Below are 16,378 nucleotides of genomic sequence, written 5' to 3'. Positions count from 1 at the left end.
GAGAAAAAGAATGTATTGACAACGTAGGTCTACAATAGCGGACTAGCGCGATGCTCTTTGGGTAAAAGTTTACCATATATGGAGAAATTCGTTGACGTCACCAATTGTAAAAATGACACAAATTGGGCAAATTCCAAAGGGCTCGTTTGTAGTAAACATGAAAGAAGTATAGATGTCCGACAATATCGGCCTGCCGATATTATCGGCCGATAAATTAATAATATCTGAAATTATCGGTATCAGTTTTTTTTATTATCGGTATCGTTTTTTGTTTTTTTTATTAACTGTTTTTATATTGTTTTACTTTCTTTTTTATTCAAGAAAATGTTTTAAATTTATTTATCTTATTTTATTTTATACATTTTTAAAAAAAGGACCTTATCTTCACTACACGACTGTATGTATCGGTTGATATCGGTATAATTAAGAGTTGGACAATAAAGGATATCGGCAAAAAAGCCATTATCGGACATCCCTAGAAAGAAGGCAAAATTGTTGGATAAATATGGTTTGATTTCAAATTTTCAGGACTTACGCAGATCCCAAATACCGTATTTTTCGGACTATAATGCACACTTGTATAATTCTTCTCAGTGGCGTAGTGGTTAGAGTGTCCGCCCTGAGATCGATAGGTTGTGAGTTCAAACCCCAGTCATACCAAAGATTATAAAAATGGGAGCCATTACCTCCCTGCTTGGCACTCAGCATCAAGGGTTGGAATTGGGGGTTAAATCACCAAAAATGATTCCCGGGTGCGGCCACCGCTGCTGCTCACTGCTCCCCTCACCTCCCAGGGGGTGATCAAGAGTGATGGGTCAAATGCAGAGGATAATTTCGTCACCTCTAGTGTGTGTGTGACAATCATTGGTACTTTAACTTTAACTACCGTATTTTTCGGACTATAAGTCGCAGTTTTTTTCCTAGTTTGGCGGGGGGTGCGACTTATACTCAGGAGCGACTTATGTGTGAAATGATTAACACATTAGCGTAGAATATCAAATAATATTATTGATCTCATTCACGTAAGAGACTAGACGTATAAGATTTCATGGGATTTAGCGATTAGGAGTGACAGATTGTTTGGTAAACGTATAGCATGTTCTATATGTTATAGTTATTTGAATGACTCTTACCATAATATGTTACGTTAACATACCAGTTGGTTATTTATGCCTCATATAACGTACACTTATTCAGCCTGTTGTTCACTATTCTTTAGACATTTTAAATTGCCTTTCAAATGTCTATTCTTGGTGTTGGCTTTTATCAAATACATTTCCCCAAAAATGCGACTTATACTCCAGTGCGACTTATATATGTTTTTTTCCTTCTTTATTATGCATTTTCGGCAGGTGCGATTTATACTCCGGTGCGATTTATACTCTGAAAAATACGGTATACCCGTTCACCGGCAGTGCGCCTTATAATCCGGTGCACCCTACGGTCCGGAAAAAATGGTACACAAAAACAGGTACCAGTAGGTTAGAAAATAGAGGCATAATGTCTGAATTGAACGGTTTAAAAAAAACTGAAGCAAATATTTTTGGACCCTTTTGGTATGATCCTCCAAATCAGGTGGGGAGCTCTACTCGTAGCTGTCAAGTTGCCTGTTTGAAAAACGCAAAGAAACAAAAACTGCTGTTTAGGTGTAAACAAGCCCAAAGGTACAACTTCTCAACGGTGGACCGGCACGGACTACTAAACAGTACGTGGTAGGAAGGCGGGCGGCGAAACACTTAACCCATTTGTCGTGCTACAGCGCTCATGTGTAACAGAAGGGGGGAGTGGCGGGGCGTTGGTATTCCAGACCCAGACGAGCAACACGGATCAGATTGATTGAGTTACACATGCTACACTTGTGTCCTCGGCTGTGGTCTCGGCAGTGGGCTACAGAGTGCTTTTTTGTTCCTGCCATTGTGAGGAAGGGGCTGAAAGCGTCAAACAAACTACCCCTTCTGAAAGGGAGGGAGTGAAAGCCCCGTGTGTTGAATTTCTCTTTTTGTCCCAGTATCAAATAAAACACAGCAAAAACAAGCGGATTTTACTTGCGACTTTTTGTCACATGTGAGTTGTGGAAGCAAGGAACAACCAAAGGAATATTCTGGTTTTTGGCGTGGTTGGTCTGAATGGGTAGGTCAGAACTTTACACTGGTCAATGGGGGGTCAACCTGTGTCAACAACGCTTATTTTATAACCTTTTACCAGCTGCTTATACCTAACACATGTTGACCTTTCGGTTAAACGTGCCAGACTTTGTTGACCTGCTTGTCAGACAATCTGTAAACATCGCACAGGCATTGTTTTGTTTGTGAATGTCTTACAACGTACTCGCAGACTACTATGAGCCATCTTCTCTATTTCAGTAAGTGGTAAGGCTAGGATGACTGATTTGTTAGGTAAACAAATATAAATTTATACGTTACTGGTCCTTGAGGGTGCATGGGAGTTTGCCCAACCAGTCTACATGTGCTTTGTGGACTTGGAGAAGGCATTTGACCGTGTACCTTGGGAAGTCCTGTGGGGAGTGCTCATAGAGTATGGGACTGTCTGATTGTGGCGGTGCGCTCCCTGTATGATCAGTGTCAGAACTTGGTCCGCATTGCCGGCAGTAAGTCGGACACGTTTCCAGTGAGGCTGCCCTTTGTTACCCATTCTGTTCATAACTTTTATTGACAGAATTTCTAGGCTCAGTTGAGGGGATCCGGTTTGGTGGATGCAGGATTAAGTCTCTGCTTTCTGCAGATGATGTGGTCCTGATGGCTTCAACTGGCCAGGATCTTCAGCTTTCACTGGATCGGTTCGCAGCCGAGTGTGAAGCGACTGGGATGAGAATCAGCACCTCCAAGTCCGAGTCCATGGTTCTCGCCCGGGAAAGGGTGGAGTGCCATCTCCAAGCTGGGGAGATCTTGCCCCAAGTGGAGGAGTTCAAGTGCCTAGGAGTCTTGCTCACGAGTGGGGGAAGAGTGGATCGTGAGGGTGTATATTGTAGCGTCCCGGAAGAGTTAGTGCTGCAAGGGGTTCTGGGTATTTGTTCTGTTGTGTTACGGTGCGGATGTTCTCCCGAAATGTGTTTGTCATTCTTGTTTGGTGTGGGTTCACAGTGTGGCGCATATTTGTAACAGTGTTAAAGTTTTTTATACGGTAACCCTCAGTGTGACCTGTATGGCTGTTGACCAAGTATGCTTGCATTCACTTGTGTGTGTGAAAAGCCGTAGATATTATGTGACTGGGCCGGCACGCAAAGGCAGTGCCTTTAAGGTTTATTGGCGCTCTGTACTTCTCCCTACGTCCGTGTACACAGCGGCGTTTTAAAAAGTCATACATTTTACTTTTTGAAACCGATACAGATAATTCCGATATCACATCTTAAAGCATTTATCGGCCGATATTATCGGACATCTCTAGTTTTTATCCTTCTTCGTGGGGACATTGTTGGTTGTCATGTCATGTTCGGATGTACATTGTGGACGCCGTCTTTGCTCCACAGTAAGTCTTTGCTGTCCTCCAGCATTCTGTTTTTGTTTACTTTGTAGCCAGTTCAGTTTTATTCTCGTTCTGCATAGCCTTCCCTAAGCTTCAATGCCTTTTCTTAGGGACACTCACCTTTTGTTTATTTTTGGTTTAAGCATTAGACACCTTTTTACCTGCACCCTGCCTCCCGCTGTTTCCCACATCTACAAAGCAATTAGCTACCGGCTGCCACCTACTGATATGGAAGAGTATTACACGGTTACTCTGCCGAGCTCTAGACAGCACCGACACTCAACAACAACACATCATTGGCAGACTATAATTACTGGTTAGCAAAAAATATTTTTAACCCAAATAGGTGAAATTAGATAATCTCCCACAGCACACCAGACTGTATAGAGTGCCGCGGCACAGTGGTTGAAAAACACTGGTCTATATCGCGCAACCCTACTTTGGTGTTCATTTATATCCCATTTTCTGAGTACAGTATGTCTGTAAAAGGTTTGTGTGTGGAGGCGTTCCCTTTAGAGGTGAAATGAACACACACATCCTAATGGCCCCCATTTTCTGAATTTTGGGCCCTCAAATGACACCGATCAGATTCTTTTTGCCAGTCTAAACCCTCCAAAGTGCTTTTCGCATCAGTTTCAGGCCAATTCAGGAGGTAGTCCAAATCCGATTGGAATCTGATCTTTTCAAATGTGACTTCAGTCTAAACACAATGCGACCTGAACGCGACCCATATGTGACTCGTTGGTCAGTTTTGGGCGAGCTGCGTCACTGGTGTCTGCCAGGAAAGACGCAGTCGCCAGCGGAAGTGGATATTTTCATCCCAACATCCGGTTTCGGTGAGCAAAGTCTATTTAAGACACAGGTGTCAAACTCAAGGCCCGGGGGCCAGATGTGGCCCGCCGTTTCATTTTATTTGGCCCTCAAAAGCCTGGAAATAATATGTATCAATTAAGTACTGTAAATGTTCTTACTAAATGTATTCTTTATTTCTATTTTGGTAGAAGAAAAAAAAAAGTACTCCATGTAATCGCAAATTATGTTAACGTAAAAATTGTCTAATTATGCAAACATATATGATCAAACATTCAAACCATTTTTGAAATAGAAATAAATACTAATAATAGTGATTTCAAAGCAAGTTATCCATCAAATTGTGCAATGTAAAAGTAGCATTAGATTTCATGGTAAAATTGTGAAATTTACTGTGGTTTTTACAGCATTTTTCTCTAAATGAAAAAAACTGTACTTTTTTACTGTAATAAACTGTGGTGCCGTTTTGGCATTTACAGTAATACACCAAAAAATCTACAGTTGTTGATTTGCGATAAAAAAACAAAAACAAACTTGCAGCGCAGGTGCCGAAATTTTACTGTAAAATTGCATTTTTTTTTAAATTTACAGTTTTAAAAAAAGTACATTTTACAGTCAAATTCTGGCAACTGAACTGCCTTTTGTTACCACAAAAACAGCAGTGCTGTTTTTCCATTTACAGTAATATACACTACATTTTAGAGTGAAATTATTGCAACTTACCATATTTTTTTTTACATTTTAGTTTAATAAAATCTACTAATAAAATGCATAAAAAAGTGTTTAATAATAGTATTCACTGTTAGAAGCGGCCCTCTGGGGCCAAACATAATTGTGATGTGGCCCTCACTGAAAACGACTTTGACACCTGCGATTTAAAGGCCTACTGAAAGCCACTACTAGCGACCACGCAGTCTGATAGTTTATATATCAATGATGAAATCTTAACATTGCAACACATGCCAATACGGCCGGGTTAACTTATAAAGTGACATTTTAAATTTCCCGGGAAACTTCCGGTTGAAAACGTCTATGTATGATGACGTATGCGTGTGACGTCAAGGGTTGGTACGGAAGTATACGGACCCATTGAATCCTATACAAAAAACTCTGTTTTCATCTCAAAATTCCACAGTATTCTGGACATCTGTGTTGGTGAATCTTTTGCAATTTGTTTAGTGAACAATGGAGACCGCAAAGAAGAAAGTTGTAGGTGGGATCGGTGTATTAGTGGCGGACTACAGCAACACAACCAGGAGGACTGAGAGATGGATAGCAGACGCGCTAGCCGCCGAACTCACCTTAACTTCCTCTGTCTCCGGGCCGCCGACCGCATCTGTGATCGGGTGAAGTCCTTCGTCGCACCGTCGATCGCTGGAACGCAGGTGAGCACGGGTGTTGATGAACAGATGAGGGCTGGCTGGCGTAGGTGGAGAGCTAATGTTTTTAGCATAGCTCTGTGAGGTCCGGTTGCTAAGTTAGCTTCAATGGTGTCACTAGCAACAGCATTGTTAACCTTCGCCAGCCTGGAAAGCATTAACCGTGTAGTTACATGTCCATGGTTTAATAGTATTGTTGATTTTCTATCTATCCTTCCAGTCAGGGGTTTATTTTTTTTGTTTCTATATGCAGTTAAGCACGATGCTATCACGATAGCTCGTAGCTAAAGTGTTTCGCCGATGTATTGTCGTGGAGATAAAATTCACTGTGAATGTCCATTTCGCGTTCTCGACTCTCATTTTCAAGAGGATATAGTATCCGAGGTGGTTTAAAATACAAATCCGTGATCCACAATAGAAAAAGGAGAAAGTGTGGAATCCAATGAACCCTTGTACCTAAGTTACGGTCAGAGTGAAAAAAGATATGTCTTGCACTGCATTCTAGTCCTTCACTCTAACGTTCCTCATCCACGAATCTTTCATCCTGGCTCAAATTAATGGGGTAATCGTCGCTTTCTCGGTCCGAATCTCTCTCGCTCCATTGTAAACAATGGGGAATTGTGAGAAGTCCTTCCTCCGGTGACGTCACGCTACTTCCGGTACAGGCAAGGCTTTTTTTTATCAGCGAGCAAAAGTTGCAATTTTATCGTCGATGTTCTCTACTAAATCCTTTCAGCAATAATATGGCAATATCGCGAAATGATCTGGAATGGATCTGCTATCCCCGTTTAAATAAAAAAAAATCATTTCAGTAGGCCTTTAAGACGACCACATTTTCGATGCATCACTTGTCAATAGTGCGCAAATAATAGGCTTTATGTAATATTTGAACATATATTTTGATTCCGAAGAAATAGCGATTGTTGAAGGACTGGAATTGACACTGTGGCGCATTTGCTCACATGTGAGTTGATAAATAAAGCTCACGTAGATCCATGCTGATGTCCGTGTCTCCTCTACTTAACAGCTATTAAAACATTAGAACCCTCCCAAATATATTACATAAAAATCCATTCATACATTTTATTACTTTAATTTATTTTCACGTAAAAAAATGCAATTTTTTAAGGTTTGGTGACTTATTTATTTTGTAGTAGTAGTGACTTCCTCCCAGTCAACTTTCTTTATTTCCACTTTATCGCACTGCGCACGCAAGTGACGTCGAGGCCACATTGGGGCCACATGCACGTTTACACTGGAGTCTGATAAAAATCACATTTTATTTGCAGTGTAAACAGTCAACTGAAAAAAATCAGATTTGGGCCACTTTGGTGTAAACGTAGTCTCTATGTTTGTTTGTTTAGAGATAATGTGTGTGTGTGTGTGTGTGTGTGTGTGTGTGTGTGTGTGTGTGTGTGTGTGTGTGTGTGTGTGTGTGTGTGTGTGTGTGTGTGTGTGTGTGTGTGTGTGTGTGTGTGTGTGTGTGTGTGTGTGTGTGTGTGTGTGTGTGTGTAAATGAATGTTTGGGTCCATTTTGTGTTGGGCTGTATAAAGAAGCATAATGTTTTGTAAACAAACATTTGCACCAATCAAGCAAATTGTCCAGTCCCACAGTGATAGTTTTAAAAACTTAAAAATGATCTGTCTAACGTACACTTATTAAAGATTAAAAAATACTTCTATCTACGATTATTGTGATTAATTTTGAGTTAACTATAAAGAAAATGGGATGTTTCTAACGCTTAACAGCAAAGGTAGACTTAATACCTTTTGTTCAAAGAGAAGCATTTTATTCATTTATTTTGATAATTATATATTTTTCTCATTATTTCACTATTAAGTAAATGGGCCATAAAAAAAACATAATCTATGGTAATTTCAGCTACAGCTACTACTAATAATGACTAGTAACACTAGCTAGCCAACATAATACAAACAATATAAGCACAGTCATAATTGTGTCATGTTTTACTTTAACACTAAGATTAAAGGCCTACTGAAAGCCACTACTACCGACCACGCAGTCTGATAGTTTATATATCAATAATGAAATCTTAACATTGCAACACATGCCAATACGGCCGGGTTAACTTATAAAGTGACATTTTAAATTTCCCGGCAAGCTTCCGGCTGAAAACGTTTCGTTATGATGACGTTTGCGCGTGACGTCAACGGTTGAAGCGGAAGTATTCGGACCCCATTGAATCCTATACAAAAAGCTCTGTTTTCATCTCAAAATTCCACAGTATTCTGGACATCTGTGTTGGTGAATCTTTTGCAATTTGTTTAATGAACAATGGAGACTGCAAAGAAGAAAGCTGTAGGTGGGATCGATGTATTAGCGGCGGACTACAGCAACACAACCAGGAGGACTTTGAGGATAGCAGACACGCTAGCCGAACGACCTCACCTTGACTTCCTCCGTCTCCGGGCCGCCAACCGCATCAATGATCGGGTGAAGTCCTTCGTTGTACCGTCGATCGCTGGAACGCAGGTGAGCACGGGTCATGATGAACAGATGAGAGCTGGCGTAGGTGCAGAGCTAATGTTTTTAGCATAGTTCTGTCGAGGTTCCGTAGCTAAGTTAGCTTCAATGGCGTCGTTAGCAACAGCATTGCTAGGCTTCGCCATGTGGTACAGCATTAACCGTGTAGTTACATGTCCAGAGTTTGGTAGTATTGTTGATCTTCTGTCTATCCTTCCAGTCAGGGACTTATTTGTTTTGTTTCTATATGCAGTAAAGCCCGATGCTATCACGTTAGCTCAGTAGCTAAAGAGCTTTGCCGATGTATTGTCGTGGAGATAAACGTCACTGTGAATGTCCATTTCGCGTTCTCGACTCTCATTTTCAAGAGGATATAGTATCCAAGGTGGTTTAAAATACAAATCCGTGATCCACAATAGGAAAAGGAGAAAGTGTGGAATCCAATGAGCCAGCTTGTACCTAAGTTACGGTCAGAGCAAAAAAAGATACGTTCTGCACTGCACGCTAGTCCTTCACTTTCACGTTCCTCATCCACAAATCTTTCATCCTCGCTCAAATTAATGGGGTAATCGTGCTTTCTCGGTCCGAATCTCTCTCGCTGCTGGTGTAAACAATGTGCAGATGTGAACAGTTCTTCCTCCGGTGTCGTCACGCTACTTCCGGTACAGGTAAGGCTTTTTTATCAACGACCAAAAGTTGCAAACTTTATCGTCGTTGTTCTATACTAAATCCGTTCAGCAAAAAAATGGCAATATTGCGAAATGATCAAGTATGACACATAGAATGGATCTGCTATCCCCGTTTAAATAAAAATAATTTCATTTCAGTAGGCCTTTAAAGTTACAATTGAGACGGAAAATTCATTGAAACTCATCAAGTAAACACTCCAACAACTCCAAAACCCTCCTGTGGACAAACATATGATTGAGACTTAGTTTTTTAAGCTGGCCTACTTTTATATTTCATTTTTGAAATGAAAAAAAGTTGTTGTTTTTCATCAATTCTTCTCAAAACACATAGTAATCGCATTTATTAAAAATGGGGTCCCATAGTCCATTTTTGGGGTCCCACTTTTTTGTAAGCGTTTTGAAAACAAATGATAAATGTATGCATTCTCCTGTTATATCTCACATTCTACAGTATATTGTGTTTTGGAAAAAGGTTGTCATAAATGTTACTTAATTCATTAAAAAAAATAATACAAAAGAAAACAAATTTTTATGCATATGTAAATGTATTCAGGTATAAACATTCATTCACTTTCTTCTTTCCTTCATGGATCTAAACTTTACTGCTGCCGGTATTTTTTTCTATATTTTTATTGTAATATTTTCAGAATGTGTTTGTTCTATTTTTGGCCAAAGTAAGACAAAGAAAACAATCTGAAGTTGTCTTAATATTTTTGTTTTAATGCCATGATTTTAATAGTCGTGTGCACAGATTTTCCTCCATGCGGCCCCTGAGGTAAAATGAGTTTGACACCCCTGGTCTAAAAAAACATATTTTTAAAGATGGATTCTTTTTTTTTTTTTTCAGAACGATTCTTGTAAATCGATTTGGAATCCATCCATCCATTTTTCCAACGCTCGTCCCTTTTTGGGTGGCGGGGGGTGCTGGAATCGGAATAAATAAATGGAAAACAAGTTTTGGATGTGAATAGATTTTTTCAGCACCGCTTTTGTATTTATTAATACTTGATTTTTTGATTGATTGAGAAGCTTATTGATATCTTAAAGAATTGAATCTATGTAATGCTTTAAAAAAGGCAAATGGATGGCACAAAAAGCCAAAAGGCTTGTTTCCATTGTGGTCCATTAAATTAAATATCCATCACATTTGATACATTCAATATTAAAAGATATACAACCTGTAACATGTATATAAAAAATTACGTTAAAAAATGGATAAATTATGTACATATACACAGTATACATGTCAAGTGATTTGAAAAACAATATATACAAAAAATATATACACTATGTACATGAAAATACTATGCAGGACTACCATTATGGAGCTTATTGTGTGCCTTAATTATCCAAAGTTGTTTTTTTGACACTCTCTCTTTCGTGTCCATCATCCATGAATGTCCTAAGTTTGACCAGTATCTTGTGCAGTGGAGAGCATTCTCATTTGCAGACATTTGGACACTGAGGAGTGGGCATCTCAACAGGTGTTGCATGGATTGTTCACACGATCCATGCTTGCAGGCTGTGTCTATTGCATTAATTATGTCACAGATTTCTTTTTTTTAGCATTTCAATGTTGTTCAATCACATCATGCTGACCATGTCATTGAAAACAAACGTGTGAGCAACATGTGTGTGGTTCAAAATCCCGTTTGTTCAAATAAATAAAATATCAATGCAAAAAAACAATAAATTCCTTCAGTCTTAACTTACCAAATGAGGCTCTTGGGTTTTGAAGCAAAGAAACAATCTTTTTCACTGAATTTCTATAAATATCATTTTTAAAACACTGTATTTTAACAAACTTAATTTTTTAAGCACACTGATTTTGCTCACACATTGTATTCAATGAAACTGTCTGCATAATTTGATGTAAAAACAATTCAGGTGACATAATTTAAACACAAAAAATGTAGTGTCAAAAAAGCATTGGTAATTAAGACGAAAATTAACCTCCATTTAGGTTTGTACGGTATACCGGTATTAGTATAGTACCACGATACTAATGAATCATATTCGGTACTATACCGCCTCTGAAAAGTACCGGTCCACCACACCCCTCGCCCCCCCATCGTCGTCACGTCGTGACATTGCTGGTTTACGAGCAGAGGAGCATGTTCGGCAGCGCACAATCACAGAGTACTTACAAGCAGACACAGTGTGTAGACAGAAAAGGGAGAACGGACGCATTTTGCCTTAAAAACTAACAATAAAGGTGAAGTTATAACACTGAAACGCCCTCAGGAAGAGGTGCTTTAAGACATGGCTCGCGAGCTAGCAGCTAACGTCCGTCGGCAGTGTTGTAGCTACTTCTAAATCACTAATCCTTGTCTCCATGGCGACAAATAAAGTAAGTTTCTTACAAGTAGCATTATCACTGCAGGACGAGGAATAGCTAAACATGCTTCACTACACACCGTAGCTCACCGGCGTCAAAATGTAAACAAACACCATTAGTGGATCTACACCTGACATCCACTGTAATGATACCAAGTACAGGAGCGTATCCAGTTGATGCTACTATAATTACATCAACATTTTTTAGCATCGCAAAATCTTTTTTAGTTTTTTAAAAATGTATATTATGTTTATAAAGTCAGTAAATATGTCCCTGGACACATGAGGACTTTGAACATGACCAATGTATGATCCTGTAACTTGTTGGTATCGGATTGATACCCAAATTTGTGGTATCATCCAAAACTAATGTCATGTATCGAAGAAGAGAAGAATAAGTGATTATTACATTTTAAAAGAAGTGTAGATAAAACATGTTAAAACAGAAAGTAAGCAGTAAATGAACAAGTAGATTAATAATTCATTTTCTACCTCTTGTCCTTAATAATGTGTACAAAATAATAGGTGTATAAATGACACAATATGTTACTGCATATGTCAGCAGACTAATTAGGAGTCTTTGTTTGTTTACTTACTAATAAAAGACAAGTTATCTTGTATGTTCACTATTTTATTTAAGGACAAACTTGCAATAATAAACATATGTTTAATGTACTCTAAGATTTTTTGTTAAAATAAAGCCAATAATGCATTTTTTGTGGTACCCTTTATTTAGAAAAGTATCAAAAAGTAGGGAAAACTATGGAAATACATTTTGGTACTGGTCTCGGGACAACACTACCTCCATTAGGTCTGACTAATCCCTTCTAATTCACCGCCGGTAATCGACTTGTATGCCCTCTTTGCGCTTTGCTTTGTGAACTTTGTCGTCTTTACAGTGTAGTGCATGTGCAAGAACCTGTGACCGACCCAGGAAGAACAATGGAAAACAAACAACACAGCAGGAGATGTTTTCATGCAGATTTAGCCAGAGTATGCTGTGGCGGAGAAGAAAAACAAACTTCTTCCCTCAGCTTTCACACGCCGCAAAATTACAACGTGCGAATGCTTGACGTTTTGTTTTTTTTGCACGCTTGAAATAAACACAACAGTCGGGGGAGAGAACGCGACTCGGGAGCGCTAACCTATTGTCTTTCTGTCCGACTTGATTGCGCCTTCTTGACACTGATTACTAGTTTTTCAACCTTTTTTGAGCCAAGGCACATTTTTTTCATTGAAAAAATCCAGAGGCACACCACTAGCAGAAAACTTCCATCCATCCATTTTCTTCCGCTTATCCGAGGTCGGGTCGCGGGGGAAGCAGCCTAAGCAGAGAAGCCCAGACTTTCCTCTCCCCAGCCACTTCGTTCAGCTCCTCCCGGGGGATCCCGATGCGTTCCCAGGCCAGTCGGGAGACATAGTCTTCCCAATGTGTCCTGGGTCTTCCTGGTGGCCTCCTGCCGGTTTGGAGGCGTTCGGGTGGCATCCTGAGCAGATGCCCGAACCACCTATTCTGGCTCCTGGAGGAGCAGCGGCTTTACTCTGAGCTCCTCCCGGATGGCAGAGCTTCTCACCCTATCTCTAAGGGAGAGACCCGCCACCCGGCGGAGGAAACTCATTTTTGCCGCTTGTACCCGTGATCTTGTCCTTTCGCTCATAACCCAAAGCTCATGACCATAGGTGAGGATGGGAACGTAGATCGACCGGTAAATTGAGAGCTTTGCCTTCCGGCTCAGCTCCTTCTTCACCCCAACGGATCGATACAGCGTCCGCATTACTGAAGACGCCGCACCGATCCGCCTGTCCATCTCACCATCCACTCTTCCCTCACTCGTGAACAAGACTCCCAGGTACTTGAACTCCTCCACTTGGGGAAAACATGAACAAATGAAATTTAGCAGCCAATATTGAGAGTAAAAAGTCGTTCTCGCAATTGTTGGAGATTAATTCAAACCATAACCAAGCATGCATCACTATAGCTCTTGTCTCAAAGTAGGTGTACTGTCACCACCTGTCACATCATGCCCTGACTTATTTGGACTTTTTTTGCTGTTTTCCTGTGTGTAGTGTTTTACTTCTTGTCTTGCACTCCTATTTCGTATGTACTTTGTGGACGTCGTCTGCTGCTCCACGCGCTGTAAGTCTTTGCTGTCGTCCAGCGTTCTGTTTTTGTTTACTTTGCAGCCAGTTCAGTTTTAGTTTTCGTTTTGCATAGCCTTCCCTAAGCTTCAATGCCTTTTCTTAGGGGCACTCACCTTTTGTTTATTTTTGGTTTAAGCATTAGACACCTTTTTACCTGCACACTGCCTCCCGCTGTCGTCTGCATATTGTGACCACGACAAACCATGTTCTCGACAGCCACAAAGCAATTAGCTACCTGCTGCCACCTACTGATATGGAAGAGGGCGGTATAGCTCGGTTGGTAGAGCGGCTGTGCCGGCAACTTGAGGGTTCCAGGTTCGATCCCCGCTTCCGCCATCCTAGTCACTGCCGTTGTGTCCTTGGGCAAGACACTTTACCCACCTGCTCTCAGTGCCACCCACACTGGTTTGAATGTAACTTAGATATTGGGTTTCACTATGTAAAGCGCTTTGAGTCACTAGAGAAAAAGCGCTATATAAATATAATTCACATTCACAAGAGTATTACACGGTTACTCTGCCGGACTCTAGACAGCACAGATACATTATTTTTTATTTACCACATTGGGTTTGTAAAAAAATATTTTTAACCCAATTAGGTGAAACGACATCATCTCCCACGGCACACCAGACTGTATCTCACGGCACATTAGTGTGCCGCGAGTTGCGGCACCGTGGTTGAAAAACACTGGCTTAGAGCTACGCTAACTGCCGTCTGGTCCTTTGGCTAACCTCGTTGGACCAAGTGTTGTTGATCGTGTGTGTGTGTGTGTGTGTGTGTGTGTGTGTGTGTGTGTGTGTGTTTGTGGTGCGGCCTTGTTCGTGCTTGTTGGTGTTTGTTCGCTACACAGTGAAAGTATGCATCTTTAGTCCTGTCGTGGTCGTGGTGGACAGGGATGTGTGTGAGGGCGAGGTCAGAGGGGGCTGTTGTTGTCGTTCAGGGCAGTGAGGGGTCACGGCGGCCACACGGATTTAAGGTTTCATAGTTTTACTGCAATGGACAATAAAAAACAAAAACATACGATCAAGGAATGCGTGGCTTTCAGGGACACTCCTTTTATAAATGTCGTTTTGTGCCATCGTTTATTGGCGCACAGAGACTGTGTTTCCTTGCGCTGCATACTTGTGTCAGGTGTGCTCTGTTTTTCCAGTCGGAGGAGAGAGGAATTTGGGCCAAGGTCCAAGCTGACTATCATCAGTACATTACTAGATCCCAGGACAAGAAGCAACACATCCACTCCATTTGTTCTCCTCCTCCTATTACCCCGCTCTCCTCCCCCCAATGATCGCTGGAGCGTTCTTGCAATGCCTGTTCTCCGACTTGCATCCATTTTCCTCTTTCAAGATGCTTTGCCGGTAACTCAGGCCCCGTTTACACTAAGCCGGATAAGGTTATCCAGGGTAAATCACACCTAACCTTATGTGTGTCCACTAGGGGTGTAACGGTACGTGTATTTGTATTGAACCGTTTCGGTACGGGGGTTTCGGTTCGTTTCGGAGGTGTACCGAACGAGTTTCCACACAAACATATTAAGTAGCCGCCTCCGCTTCCTTCTGCCTCTGTCTCTGTCAGGACTCTACACAGCACCCAGCATTGTCCCACCCACACAACCATCTGATTGGTTACAAACAGAGCGGTAACAGCCAATCAGCAGTGCGTATTCAGAGCGCATGTAGTCAGTGCTTAGCGTTTAGCAGGTAATCATCAGGCTGCGGACTCTCCCCAAATGATAATAAACACCTCCCAGTCAACTACTAGTAACATCACTATGAGCCCGTTGACCTTCTAGAAATATAAAAGGCAGCTCAGCTCGCTCGCAGTCCTGGCTTGAGGTGAAGGCTAATTCGCTTTTAGCGTAACGTTAGCTCATTTTGCAGTGTGTGTGTGTGTGTGTGTGTGTGTGTGTGTGTGTGTGTTACGGACAGCAAAGCCCTGTCTGTCTGTTATTTCACTTTACCTTTTTCTGTGTTGATTGAGCTGTGTTGAAGCAGCAAAAAAGGACATTATGTTAAATGAAGAGTTTCTGTCTCTGATAGTTGATATAATAATGTAAGTGCATCATTAAGCCTACATGAACTCCATGGTGTTCAGGGATGAATAGTCTCTCCTATTGCTATTGTACTATTTTTTCAGCTATAGTTACATTAATCATTAGTAATGCAGCAGCCTAGTTTTGAATGGCAGGGTCCCTGCTATCACATGTTGATAAAAATATAACATTTACATAATAAAAATCAACTTCAGGCTTCCCAAATGCTGTAATAAATTAAGCATGATGTGTTGACTTGAAACTGTATAATGTTGCAATTTTTATATGTAGAAGAAAAGTTTTGTCATTTTATTTAATCTGAGCAACAACTTGAGGCAGTTTAATGTTGATTATCGTGGGCAGAAATATTATAGTGTTCTCAATGTTAAAAGGATAAAGCCATTGTTTATAAATTTGGTAAATAAATAGCCAAAAATGTATATTTTGTTGTTTTCTTGCTGTACCGAAAATGAACAGAACCGTGACCTCTAAACCGAGGTACGTACCGAACCGAAATGTTTGTGTACCGTTACACCCCTAGTGTCCACACACAACAATACCACCGTTTAAGACCCCCTCCAGTGTTGCTTTGTGTGCAAGTTCTTAAATGTAACTTATCTGAACAATATCCACTTTTGTGGTATTTCAATTAACTGGAATCCAGTGTGCTTTGGGGCCCTGTTGCATTGTATTTTCAACCCTGTGCCGCGGCACACTAGTGTACCGTCAGATACAGTCTGGTGTGCCGTGGGAGATGATGTCATTTCACCTAATTGGGTTACAAATATTTTTTGCAAACCAGTAATTATAGTCTGCCAATTATGTGGTAAATAAAAATAACGTGTCTGTGCTGTCTAGAGCGCGGCAGAGTAACCGTGTAATACTCTTCCATATCAGTAGGTGGCAGCCGGTAGCTAATTGCTTTGTGAATGTCGAGAACATGGTTTGTCGTGATCACAATATGCAGACGACAGCGGGAGGCAGTGTGCAGGTAAAAAGGTGTCTAATGCTTAAACCAAAAATA

The 16,378-nt window shown here is 40.8% G+C and overlaps 2 protein-coding genes across 2 annotated transcripts in view; both read left to right on the top strand.

Annotated features, from left to right (window-relative positions):
• The window catches only part of LOC133641200 (uncharacterized), a 130,191-nt gene extending 115,581 nt beyond the window's left edge, over window positions 1-14,610 (top strand). The window contains exons 7-9 of the mRNA XM_062035133.1: window positions 4,233-4,319; window positions 14,176-14,237; window positions 14,476-14,610. Coding sequence (XP_061891117.1) covers window positions 4,233-4,319; window positions 14,176-14,237; window positions 14,476-14,610 — 284 coding nt within the window. The remainder of the gene's footprint in view (window positions 1-4,232; window positions 4,320-14,175; window positions 14,238-14,475) is intronic.
• Window positions 1-16,378, top strand: part of LOC133640480 (tyrosine-protein phosphatase non-receptor type 14-like) — a 137,131-nt gene that overhangs the window by 25,470 nt on the left and 95,283 nt on the right. The gene's annotated exons all lie outside the window — the stretch shown is intronic.

The sequence above is a fragment of the Entelurus aequoreus genome, linkage group LG23, assembly GCF_033978785.1.
Source record: "Entelurus aequoreus isolate RoL-2023_Sb linkage group LG23, RoL_Eaeq_v1.1, whole genome shotgun sequence".
Taxonomy (NCBI): domain Eukaryota; kingdom Metazoa; phylum Chordata; class Actinopteri; order Syngnathiformes; family Syngnathidae; genus Entelurus; species Entelurus aequoreus.
Note: the sequence above shows the minus strand (reverse complement) of the source record. Positions and strands in the feature narration are given on the sequence as shown.